Source organism: Syngnathus scovelli, chromosome 6 (genome assembly GCF_024217435.2).
Source record: "Syngnathus scovelli strain Florida chromosome 6, RoL_Ssco_1.2, whole genome shotgun sequence".
Lineage (NCBI taxonomy): Eukaryota > Metazoa > Chordata > Actinopteri > Syngnathiformes > Syngnathidae > Syngnathus > Syngnathus scovelli.
The window spans coordinates 18,779,799-18,792,460 of NC_090852.1; the positions used below are offsets into that span (position 1 = coordinate 18,779,799).

Sequence of the window (12,662 nt, forward strand, 5' to 3'; positions counted from 1 at the left end):
AAAATAAAACCGTTTCAAGTGACATACTATGCTAACACAACCCTCATGGTCAGCTATATTTGGCTGTGACGTCATCTACCACAGATGCGGATCGATAACTATCGATCATCGCTGCCCTTGTCGCCAACCTGTGACACTCGGGAGTATTCCTCAGAGATGTCGTGAAGCGCTTGGCATGCTAATGAGAAGGGCAAACCCAACAAAGCATTCGCCGGAAAATATGATATAGCTGGAAATTCGGCTATTTGAATTTACACTTCTTAATTCGGAATGAATTACACAATAGCCTCAAGAATTGAAGCTTTTGAGCACGTGGAATGGATATTATTCACAGAGTGTAAGCAGACATATTGGAATAAAGAAAAAAAACAGATGATTAAATGCTCAATGGATTGTGTGACTAACAAGATCTGCAGCGGCTCTTTGAGCTGGAAACCAAGAACACAATGAGAAAGTATTGACTCAAACAGAAAAGCATACATTACATCCCCCAAGAGCAAATGACACGGGCAGCATCTTCCGTGTTTCGTAATCATTCAATTTGGAGTGTACAAACATGTCCGAGACAAAAGAGCTTTGGTTCTGCCACCCTGTCACATGATCTTCAGCAGACATCACATGATCTGTAATGCTGATAATCACTTTGCTTCAAAGTCAAGGTGCATACGGGCAGACTTCATAATGCAGGTCTGAAAGATTAAAGACGTCAAAATTTTACTCCACAAATTCAAATATTTGTCAGAATCCGCCATGATACGTCCCGTACCAACTCTCTCGGCTGAATTGTAGTCAATTATGAAATAAACTTAATGAAAGTAACCCACCGTTTAGCTGAAAGCACAAATATTTACAGCCAAGAGCATCCTAGCATGAAAAAAAATAGATTACTATTTATGTAAGCCGACATCTGGCGCGCCGGGGGAACCCTAATGTGCATTAGCTGTGAGGCGGCTAACCCACTTTAGGCCCACGGCCCGTGTCCAGTAGAAAACCTGCCGTCGAGTACTCGCTCCGACATCCCGTCTGACCTGCTGAGGAGAAGCGCCACAGGCCGGGCGACCTGAACGGCACGGCGCTCGCATCACCTGACCTACTTCTTGCTAATGTGATGCTAGCGACGCTGCATGCGCGGTGAATACCATTGTATGGAAAAATCGCTGAGATTATTTTGCTTTTCTACAAAAACTTGTCTAGAGGTTAACATAGACACGTGATTCCCAACCATTTTTGTTTTTATTACGTGGTGCGTTCTGAGATTTGAGCCTTGCCTGAATAAATGTTGATGTGTGGCTAAAGTGCACAAAATGGTGGGATGCAACCAGAGATGTCAACACCTGCACAACAGAGCATGACATAAACATGCTTAACCATTAGTGGCTGTGTGTATAATGATCGCCATCCACCATGAGTGCTTTCGAGAAAAGCGCTATATAAATCCAATACGCCATTATTCCATTCAATGAATTAAATTCCACTGAAAAGCTAGCCAATGACCTTGCAGGGTGAATCCATGCTTACATTCTCTCCAATCCATTTCGTTTAAATAATAAAAATAATATTCCAACATCTTCCAATTACAAATATGCATTAAAACTGAAAATAGGGAGAGGTTGCTAATAAAAAGAAAACGGCCCATGTGCAATACCCCCCCGCCCGGCCCGGCCCACATCGACTGCCTGCCACATCCATCTGCTGGGAAATACACAGGAAATCGTGAATTCCGATTGATGGAGCAACGAGAGAGGGAGAGTGGCAGCCTGCGTCTATACATCTCACCGGTGTTGCGTAGAGAACCATCTGGAAGCGGGCCAGGCCCCGAAGTGATCACAGAGACAGCAGTGAGAAAACGCCACAGGACGGATCTATTTCAGCCGTAAACAAAGAGGCGGGGTCACGTCGACAGCATGGGCTGTGTTTGAGTTGCCGCCTCCTACGCGTTCCTGCGTTAAATATGGTTCAACAATCACATTCTCTAGTGCAGAAAAAAAAAAAAAACTTCCCACCCTCCATCAAAATATCCGGAGAATTTCCAACTGCAATTATTTTCATGACAACTATATGAACTAAATCCATCAATTTTCTACAATGCTTGTCCACAGGTAAGATGGAGCCTTTAAACAATCATGAGGATGCCGGATTAAAGCAACTCAAGCACGAGGAGAACAAGAAAACTCCACATGGGAAGGCCTGAGCTGACATTCACACTGTGAACGTCTCAAGTGTGAAGCGGACGTGCTAACGTGTTGCACATAAACGAAATCAACACCCTGCAAAAATCTTACTGGCAATAATCACCACTTTTGTACGCCTGAATCTTGTCAACCGCATAAAACGATTTGTTTTTATAGTTACAGCCCAAAGTGTTTGGGGGGGGGGGAATGGATTCACTACATTATCCGTAAATGGTCACTTTATTAAGTACAGCTGCACAATAACAATGGTGAATTTTGATTGACGTAGTATATAACAAGATGGTGTGCTTTTACTTTGAAGTCTTGGCATGACATCATGCTGTGAGCAAATATTTAGACCATTCGTTCGTTACATTGTGCAGTTAAAGCTAATCCGAAACGTCCGGGCGTAGGCTTCGGTGAAATAATGCTCGCAAATGGATCGTACATTACAGCGCTAATTAAGTTAGTGCAGCACAAATATATACAACTGTTTCAGCGACAAATGGTCCAAATAGAGCTTGCATGCATTTTTTTTTCCTTCCCCTTCACCGTGCTACTGAGGAGTTCCACACATTGCTTCTATCCGGAAGACTTACAGTATCAGTGAGGGAGAGCCTCTCCACAAATTGTCCCCCCACCCGACATCCGGAGCCTTAAAGCTATCAGAGTCGCAGCTGTCTGCATCCTGCTGAGACAGCGTGAGTTTCCTCGCTTGCATCACTCGGGTAAAACATGGCAGATTTTTCTTTTATCTCTCCCACAGCCCTAGTATCCTTGAATTGACCCTGGATATCCAGGGGATGATGTCACAGCGAGGGGGGGTTAACACAGCAGTCAAATGAATATCATAACAGTCAAGGGAGTTTAGCGTAGCTAGTCGGACTTACTGATCAGTTCCGTAAAATAAATTCAAAACACCTCAAGGTGTTGGATTTATTTGTCAGTAAGTTAAACTCATGAGAAAGTTAGTTATGATGAGCTTTAATGTAAAGAGTGCTAATCTCCCTTGGCAACATTGACCTTCAGTCAATTTAAAGGTGAGTATTGTGTTTTAAATGCTAATTAGTGCAGTTAATTAGCTCGAATGTTTATATTCGTCGACTGGAAGCCAAGCAGTTATTATCGCCCAATGTGGAAGAGGGTCAGGTTTGGAAACAATATCGCGAATCCTCATTAGAGTATATTTTGGCTCAGGTTGGGGTACACATTGAGCATTCACACTCAAATTCACATTGAATCTGGATTAAGCAAGTTGAGGCTCGCGGGCCGGATTTGGCCCAGCATCTCATTTTAAGCGGCCTGTTAAAACGAACCATGTGCGTTCCCTAGCTTAACTTTCTCGCGACCAAAATGCCATTTCGAACAAATGTCCAAACTATTTTTCTTTTCTATGTCATTCAAAACAATTTTATATGATGCAACAAATTTGACACTTCAGATGCATAGTTCAGGGAACATGCGTGATTTTGAGATGTGTGTGCGTCTGGGGGCGACATGCTTCCTACCTCAACCTAAAAAAAAACTGCGAGTCACCTTTCAAACTTGACCCAAGAAACCTTAAATCAGCGGTCACATCAGCAGTGACGCCTTCAAGCCCAGCCTTTCCACTAGGCAAAATGTCAACTGCGATCCACGCAGCATCCAGGTCAAGTCCAAGTTAGTAAACCATGACACATTTCTCGTGCAGGGCAGCGAGCGAAGATGCTGAGAGCTGCTGAGAGCTGCTGAGCACCGTTCCTGCCTCTACCAAATGCGGGGACCGACTACACTTGCAAATGCGACGAGAAAACAAGTAGGTCACTCCGAAATTCAACTGAGCAGTCACTGTCAAAAGCGCTCGGGTCCTTCAAATTCGCTGAAGAAACCCACTCGGGAGGCTCGGAGGTTCTAATGGGAGCGATGTTAAATCCAAAGCGAGCGAGCCGAGCGCTTGCGAGCCATTAAAAAGCACGGGGAGAGGTCGTCTGCAAGCGAAGAGGAGGATGACATGTTTCCAGTCCAAATGTGCTGGAGAAAAAAAAAAAGCCACCGGACCTTCCACGGAAAAGAGTGAAGGTGAGTTCCTACCTGCTGTAGGTCCGCGTCTTGTTGAAAGCAAGCGAGCTCACAGCGAGGCGACGCACACGCATTACTCACGCACGCGCGTTCACACACATTCTCTCTCTCTCTCTCTCTGGCTCTCTCTATCTTACAAACACGCGCGCGCGCGCGCGCACCCCCTGCCTGCTCTTCATCATCATCAAGCCCCTCCTCATCCGTCTACACATGCAGGGATGAGGAAGAGGAGAACCGCATCTTTGCATGATGCTTTTTGAGACTGATCATCACTGAGATGATTTGTTTGACTGAATTGAAGTTGAGTCACGTGACGCACGCACATTTGGACTCCATGTGAAAAATGCAAGTGCCAAAACGGTGATGATCTGAATAGAAGGTCACCAAAGCTGCAACGAGGGGTTTAAAAATCAGTATTTATTTTGTCTAACCAAATGAATAATTTAAAAAAAACATGCACAAAATTAAATGCAAAATTAATAAAACACCCACAAGGGATTTAATTCGGAATAATTCATCGTATATATGTGATATATGTCTCCTCAGTTTAGCATCTCACTGGGTGGACAGTGGCAGACTTTAAAAAAGGGTTTATACTCCCCCTGTCGGAATCTAGGACGAACTGTCACAGCGTTGTTTTTTTTTTCCAGCTTTATTAATTTTAGTGTGATTATCACATTTTACATTTTTTTATTACAATATATATTAAATCATCTGTGAAGATTTGGAGTGTCAATTGAGTCCGGTTACAGAGATTTTTCAAAAAGTGCTTTCCTGCAAATTGCTCTCTGTCTGCCTGATTTGCTAATGTCCTTCAGTAACTTGGAAAACATTTCGGAGAAATTCGCCCTTCGCGTGTTCTTGCAACTTTATTTATAAAGCACTTTAAAAGAATCCCCGACGTTGTGTCATTCTGCGCTTTGATGCTTTGTCGCCACTAACAACCAATTTCATCCACTTGAACCTTGTTCCCTGTTGACAGCCATTATGGCTGGATTTATCCGAGATAGACGAAGCCATTATTTACTTCTCAAATACCATTTTCAACACAGCAGGAGAAAAACCGATTATGCCGTTAGTAGCAAGTCTGTTTTAAGCTTTTTTGGAGACCCTATATTTTATCTGCACTGTGTTAGGAGATTGACGGTCCACTGTCATTATCTGTCCCACCACAAGAGGGCAGGCGTTGACAAAAGATGTGTATTGCACACAGGATAGAGCGGTGAGTGATCCAAGCCACATATCTTACAATAGGAAAAAAAAAAAAATCCCACTGCACACTCACAAAAAAGGAGGAATATGTAAATAGAATTATTTCTGGTTTTCATGAAGGTTTTGAATCCCCACTAGCTGCTTCCAAAGATGATAACTCAAAATCAGGACGTCATCCCAATGCCAGTTTGGACTACTCAAAGATTTCTTTCTCCAAATACATTTTATCTCTTGTATAATTTATTAAACGATAATATTTGGGAAACAAACGGTAACCAATACAGGAGCTCTTTTGTGCTTTTGGATGTTTCCAGAGCAACCTGGAGGGCGAGGAGAGAGGGAGGATCCAGTGCAGGGGGTGTGTTTTACATTCACAGCTTTCTTGCTTGATTTAACCTGTCTGCCTCCCTCAACATATGTTCAAAGCCGCCGGCTGCTGTCGAAAAAACACTCAGATTTCTTCCCGCGAGCTGAACTTTTGGCCGGAACTTTCGATCGATCCTGCCCAGGGAAATCTGTATCTCAACTACAAAAGGTAAGGTGATGCTTCCAAAAAGTTTGTGATTTTATATATATTTTTTGAGCTATCACATGCTGACAAATGCATCATTTCAATTGCAGCGACTTCCAAGAATTCGACCAGCACATCTATGTGGGTAGTGGAGAAGATCCGTGTTTCAATGGAGAGCTCCATCCCGCCCGTGTCGTCAACCGAATTCAGCTTCAAGATCAGCGACATCATATTTGGGGACAAATCGGACAAAAACAAAAGAATTTCCCTCTTCCCTAACGTCATCACCCCTGACAACATCCCGGAATTCTGCATCCCGCCTACCATCCCGTCCCTACAGGAGGTGAAGAATCAGGAGCTGGGCCGAGCTGTCCGAGCCGCCAAAGCGAGCCACTGCGAGGTGGAGGTGCCGCATTACGAGGCCCCGAAACCGCACATCATCCAGGTGGAGAGCGTGGATGAGGGTCCCTTTGATGGCTGTAGTGATGAGGAGACAACAAACGCCGATCCTCAAAGCCAAGCCGCTTTGTCCCTCCCCCACATGGCCAAAGCGCAGACCTGCTACGGTTTTTGCACCTTACTGGAGAGCCCGCACACCAGGAGGAAGGAGTCTCTCTTCCACTCCGACCCGGGTTCCTCTCCCCTTCTGCTACCCAGGAGCCGATCGGCCACCTGCTCCAAAGTCACCTCGAGCGCCTCACCCTCACCCTCCTCCTTCAGTCTCAATACTCTGACCTCCCGTCTCTCGCCGAGAGGACACAGTCTCAACTGGCAGGGGGCGGCCGACAGCGACACGACATCTTCTACCGAGTCGTCCCCCTTCAGTTCGCCGCTTCTGACCAGATGCCCCGCCAAGTCGTCTATCTTCAAGACGCTGAGCCATGAACTGCTGCTCTCCAGGAACATCAGGAAGGCCATGGTGTCCAGGAATAACTCCCTGTCCACGGACGAAGGCAGCTCGACCGACAACAGTCCCAACGTGATGAGGAGGGCATCGGACGGTTTAGGTGAGGGCCTCCCCAGCTGCTACAGCCTGGCGCCCCCGACCATCTTCCCCGTGGATTTGACCCTGCATAAAGAGCGGGTCATGAAAGAAAGAATGGTGCCCATCGGGAAGGACGGCAGCCTGAGACTCTCGGCGGAGTACTGCCCGGACAACCAAAGACTGAGGGTCCGGCTGATCAGTGCCGAAGGCCTGTACCCTTTGTCCGTAGACTGCAAGATCATCAACTGCAGCGTCAGCATCTCGCTAGCTCCGGGGAAAGTCCAGAAGCAGCGCAGCACGGTCATCCGAAAGAGCCGCAATCCCATCTTCAATGAAGATTTCTTTTTCGACGGCATCTCGGAGGAAGACCTCGCCGGTCGCTCGCTTCGCTTCAAAGTGGTCAACAAAATGTCTACTCTGAAAAGAGACTATATGCTGGGCAGCTGTGATATCCCTCTTGGTAGCCTTGTCACCTTAAGCAATTAGTTCTTCCACATATGTATTAAATTATTTATTTTCTGGGTTTTTCTTTTGGTAATGTGAGAATTTTTTTATGAATGAATAAATTATTGGAACATCAACCTGGTTTATGTTCAATTCAGTGTTTTTTTCCACACAGACACTTCAAACAGCAGAGTTTTGATTTTAAAAGTGGAGTTTAAACATTTCCGTAAAGTTCCTTAAAACATTTCTCAAGCATAAGTGGATGTCCATTTGTGCCAAAAGGGCTGCTCCATCAAGCGTGAGAAAACAATCGTCTCATGTTTCTCCCTAAGCCGGCTGTTTTCATCCTGACCTTTTCCTCTGATTGAAAATATCACTAGAAACCAGAAACCTTCACAGGAGGAGTTTGCTTATGAATTTTGATTTTCAGCACAGTAAACAAACTGTGCTTTTATCAGCATATTGTCCTGTCTGTAAATATGAACTACTCCCGTGAAAACAAATCCCCAAAAAGTTACACAACACTTGAATTAGCCATAATACAGATTTGATTTTATACATCGCTAGCTAAATGCTAATATTAACAAATTTTGTACCTGGAACCTAATATTCAATGCGGGCATTTCGTAATAATTGACAGTCCAAAAAATAAAACCAGTTTTTCCTCAATGATGCTTTATTGAGAGAAATCAAATGCGACATACACACTTCTGGCACCTTCTGTTTGAACAACCGAGAAGAGCCACGGAGCCAAATGTCCCCTCGCGACACATCCTGCAGTTTGCTGCAATAAAGCGCCGGTCCGACTTGGAAGCCGCCACTACCGCCGCTGGTTAATGTTTAACCGGTTTCCCGCCAGGCTCGGAAATGCAGCGATAGAGAACATAAAGTGATTATGGTGTGTCAATATGTATTGCGACTTCATCCGTGTCATAAAAACAATCAACTCGTAGAGCGACACTTGCTTGGTCATGCAAATCCACGTCATTGCAGTTTGGATATTTTGGATTATGCATTTGCCGAAGAGGAAAATGTAACTTTTATCATGAGCCGATCATTCATGCGGCCACAAAGAGCGCCCGCGGCTATTATGATGGAAATAAGGGCTTGTCTTTCCGCACTACGCGGACCGATAAATCAGCTTTTGCATGTAACCGGCAAAGATGAAGAAATACCCTGCATATAAATCGACAGCATGCATTTCTCAAAAATTGCTTTTTTGGGGGGGGTCGGGATGTGTTTTCAGGTTCTCCACGGATCCAATCGGGCTCTTTTTGAGCCGATTGTTAACTCAGCCGTGATAAACGGAAATGGCCGCTGATACGATCGGTGGGATTTCCACTGATTTACATTTGTGAAAGAAGGGGCGAGTTGTGACGTCAAACTCACAGCTTAGCATCAATAGGCAAAGTCAAAGCGACGACGGATTTAATTATCATGGGTTTAATTAAATGCCTGTATGGATGAATCGTATTTCGATCGACTACTCGATCGGAGTTGGAGGTTTAGTGTCCCGCAACTGATTGTTTTCATAAAAAGTGTTTCTAAGAAGTACAAAAATATTCCAACGTCAATATTTCCATCTGTAAATATCAAAAGGGCAAAGTGTGGCACTTAAAGCTGATGGCAAGAAATGATATTGTGTTGTCGGCAGGAAACATCTGTGCGTCATAAATGTAAATGCAGAAAAGGGGAAGTGCACCGGCTTAATTTGAAGTGTCTGAAAACAGTTGCTTGGTTACCTTCAGTTAACTGGATGCCTTTGCCATCACTAATGCATATTTACAAAGCAATTAGTTCAACCAGAAAAAAAAAAATCACTACAATTTGGATTTTTATAGATGTATTTTGAAATGTCAGGCTTGCGCTCCGGTTGCTGAAAAACAGCGTGATGGTGTTTTCATGCTGATATCAACAAAACTTGGCTCCTCCCCTTGAAATGGCTCACGTCTACTTTCCAATGTAAACACTCAGCTCTCTTTATCGGGGGATTATGTTTTACCAGGTTTTCTGAAAACGTCACTCTGAATGTCAGCGTAAACACGTGGGAACCGATTAAATCGGTTTAATCTTTTGTTGAGTGTTTGAAACGATAAATGCTTGGGAACGATCGTCACCGTTGGACGCTAATTCCAAATACATGGGAAACTAGAACATCAAGTGCTTCCCTTTTGACCTAATTGTAAGAGGACGCGGTATTCCATGATGTCAGCGTTATGTGGTTTTAGGACCTTGAGATGACTTTTTATGGCTTCCACCTTCCAATTGTCAAACACGCTCAGGACACAGATTAGAAGTGCGTCACAAGTCAGGTTGAGGACATTTCTCTGGAGATGAAAGCATGAGAGAGCGAGGCAGAAAAATGATAAAAATCTCTCTGAACCACATTTGGGGAATAGGAGCAGACCTGACGTAACGGGTTTTGTCAACATTTACTGGAACTTATCTACAGGACATTGATTGCGATTGTATTGCTAAGCTCCGCCCACTTGGTCCTCTTTTGTGATGTGTTAGCTGCAAAACAATCACACTGGAACCGGACCTCCTCTCATTTAATCACGCTTGTTAAACAGAGTCGTGACGTTTGAACTCTCGCGACCCCGATTTGCCTTTTCGAGCCGACGATCGGCCCGACCGACAGTCCCGGTTGCTTGCCGATCGGGTTTGAACGTCACGTCAAAGCAGAGGCTAATAATATCTCATCGGGAGTCTGTCTACCTGTCTGTGTTTTTCCTTCATCCCAATCGCATGGCAACAAGGCCCAGCTTCAGCGGGGGGGGGAACCATGGTGATCCTGCCTTTCATGTGTGAGATGTTTTTATTTGACTCACACATTGATCCATCCAGGCTGCTCTTGGCTGAGCGATTCAAGTGCTCGTGCTACTTCCCATCCGGCGCCGGCTGTCACTACATGGTACAACCACTTTTTCCCCTCAATTGTAGTTCTTTGAGGTATTTGTACATAAAACTAACTTGTTACAAATGGTTGCCAAACCAGCCTTCCGTATAAAACCGTACCCAGTAAAACATCACATGTTCCCAGGCCTCTCATTGTGTTCAGCTAAGGGCAAACAAAGAAGCTAGCTAGGTGATAACTTTGTTTGCCAGTTTTATGTTCAGGACAAGCGGCGGATATGGAACAAAGTCAATTCCGGCGTGATATTGTACCAAACGTTCTGACCCCTTTGAGTCTTTGCTTGGGGAATGAAAGCCGAGTTTAAACATGAAATAATGGAAACATGCACAATAAGCTTGAGCGGTGCGCTTAAAATGTTCTCTGAATATTTGAATGCGCGTATCCACCTCGTCGAGTACTTTTTACTTGGTGTTCTCGAACAGATTCTTGATGCATAAATGGGCCAATACATTTCCTGGTTGAATTAAAATGAGTATTTACGAAGCCTGTGCCTCCTTTTTATATCGTGACATTCGCTGCCGCAACTTGTACTAGGAAGTCAAGGCTAGCACTGAGCGGGACAGTCGACAGCTAGCTAGATAGCAGTGAGCATTAGCAGATGAGATTCACGGGCAATTTTTCCTAGACCTGCTGGAGACCCTAAGCAAGAAGACGCATGGAGGCCCCTGGAAAAAACAAAAATTGTTGCTATGGACTAATATCAGTCATCTCTTCAGGGTCCCGCCCCGCTACAAGCTAGCAATAGCAAGTAAGGCGCCGTTAGCGAGGGATTCCTAACAGTGTGTAAAGCAGCCTTGTGATTTTATCGTGGCTTTCTTGGGAGACCCTTCAGCTCGTGGCCCTCAGCAAGTGCCCGGTGGTCTACCCTGTTACGACATCTCCGATGGCTACAGCTTCTACATCTGCATAATGCTCAGTCAACCTTGTGGCTCAAAGCCGCATCATGTCCGGCTGGCGTTATGTAATACTGCACACTCCAACGGCTTTGGATGACGGTCTGCTTGCGTTCCTAATTTGCAGCGTATGTTCTTCTCCTTATCTTTACATTTAATACCTTTTTTTTTTAAATGTATCGCGAAAAGTTGTGATATGATCTATCACTATTACAACAATAACAGAAAATCACGTATTGTGAATTTATGAATCACTTTCATTTTGAACTGTCCGCTTTTTTTACATCCACGTGACTTGTCGCGGCTGGCGTTTCTCTCTCGTCTAAGTGTAGCATCTGGAAAGCTCACCCTCATGCAGTGAGTTAAAAAGGCCACACAGCTGAGATGTCAGCAGGACTCATGTTACTCACCATGTGACATCGCCACCGTTGCTACACGTCTGTGTCATGCTACTTAACAAGGCCTTGTGTTGTTTGTACTGCTCGCTTTGGCGTGTTAAATAGGGCTGACACGATCAAATATTTTTTTTAAAATTGATTTTCCAATCAATGATTAATCAAAGTTATTTTTCATTCAAATGTTTTAGAGAATCGTTTTGCCGATGGGATCCTGTGGAGCAGAGAGGTCCAACTGTGCCTGGTTTGGCTTGTTTAAACATCACAGAATATCTGATCTGCGTCACTCCCCGTAATTGCCTTTAAATGTAATCTCCCGTGTGGGGGCAGGCTTCATGCCATGGGAGGCGGGGCCCATTTCATTTCAATGTCCTTTGCTGGATGGGTTGAATATGGACCTTAAATCACACTCACCTTTGCTGATGGTTCTCCATCCATCCATCCATCCATCCATCCATCCATCCATCCATCCATCCATCCATCCATCCATCAGTGCCTTATTCCCTCTGGCTCACAGATCACATTGTCACAGTTTCCATGTCTGGATTTGAGGAGTAGTGCCTCAGGCTTTGCCATCGTTTCACCACTTAAAATGTGTGTGTGTGTGTGTTGGGTACCAACGGAAATGACCTGCATCTTTGCCACATTAATGCAGGCCTGCATACACGTGGCGACAACTCATTGACTGCCGGGAAAACGAGTGTGTAAAGTATCAGGCTAAAAATAGTTTGCAGCAACGTAGCCTTTGTCACGTTTCGGCGATTTCGACTCGACTGCCAATTTTGTTGAATGGATATGACTGAGGAAAACACATTCAGAGCACAACTTGAGTATAATGAGCTGCAATACCGTTTTGGCATGACAAAATAATGATGCTGAGTTTTTCCCAGAGAGTGTTACAAAAATAATACACACCAGTATTTTTAATAAATAGAAAGACTTACGTACATTTAAACGGCAAATTGCCCACTGCACCACTATTAATGTATTTTTCTCTTATATTAAAATTATACTTGAAAATTACCTGTACAGATTTATCAGTAAATGCTACAATCAGTAACAAGCAACGGAAACTC

General features: G+C 44.4%; 2 protein-coding genes across 5 annotated transcripts in view; one reads left to right on the forward strand and one right to left on the reverse strand.

Moving 5' to 3' along the window:
• Window positions 1-4,382, reverse strand: part of tln2b (talin 2b) — a 54,107-nt gene extending 49,725 nt beyond the window's left edge. For all 4 annotated transcript variants that reach the window (XR_007482091.2, XM_049722646.2, XM_049722645.2 and 1 more), the window contains exon 1: window positions 4,242-4,382. The gene's annotated coding sequence lies outside the window, so the exon portion shown is untranslated. The remainder of the gene's footprint in view (window positions 1-4,241) is intronic.
• c2cd4a (C2 calcium dependent domain containing 4A) lies at window positions 3,776-7,518 on the forward strand. The gene is made up of 3 exons (XM_049722648.2): window positions 3,776-4,229; window positions 5,868-5,976; window positions 6,063-7,518. Exon 3 carries the CDS (start codon window positions 6,092-6,094, stop codon window positions 7,421-7,423), a length of 1,332 nt encoding a protein of 443 aa, XP_049578605.1. The 5' UTR covers window positions 3,776-4,229; window positions 5,868-5,976; window positions 6,063-6,091; the 3' UTR covers window positions 7,424-7,518.
• Window positions 7,519-12,662: the final 5,144 nt, after the last annotated feature.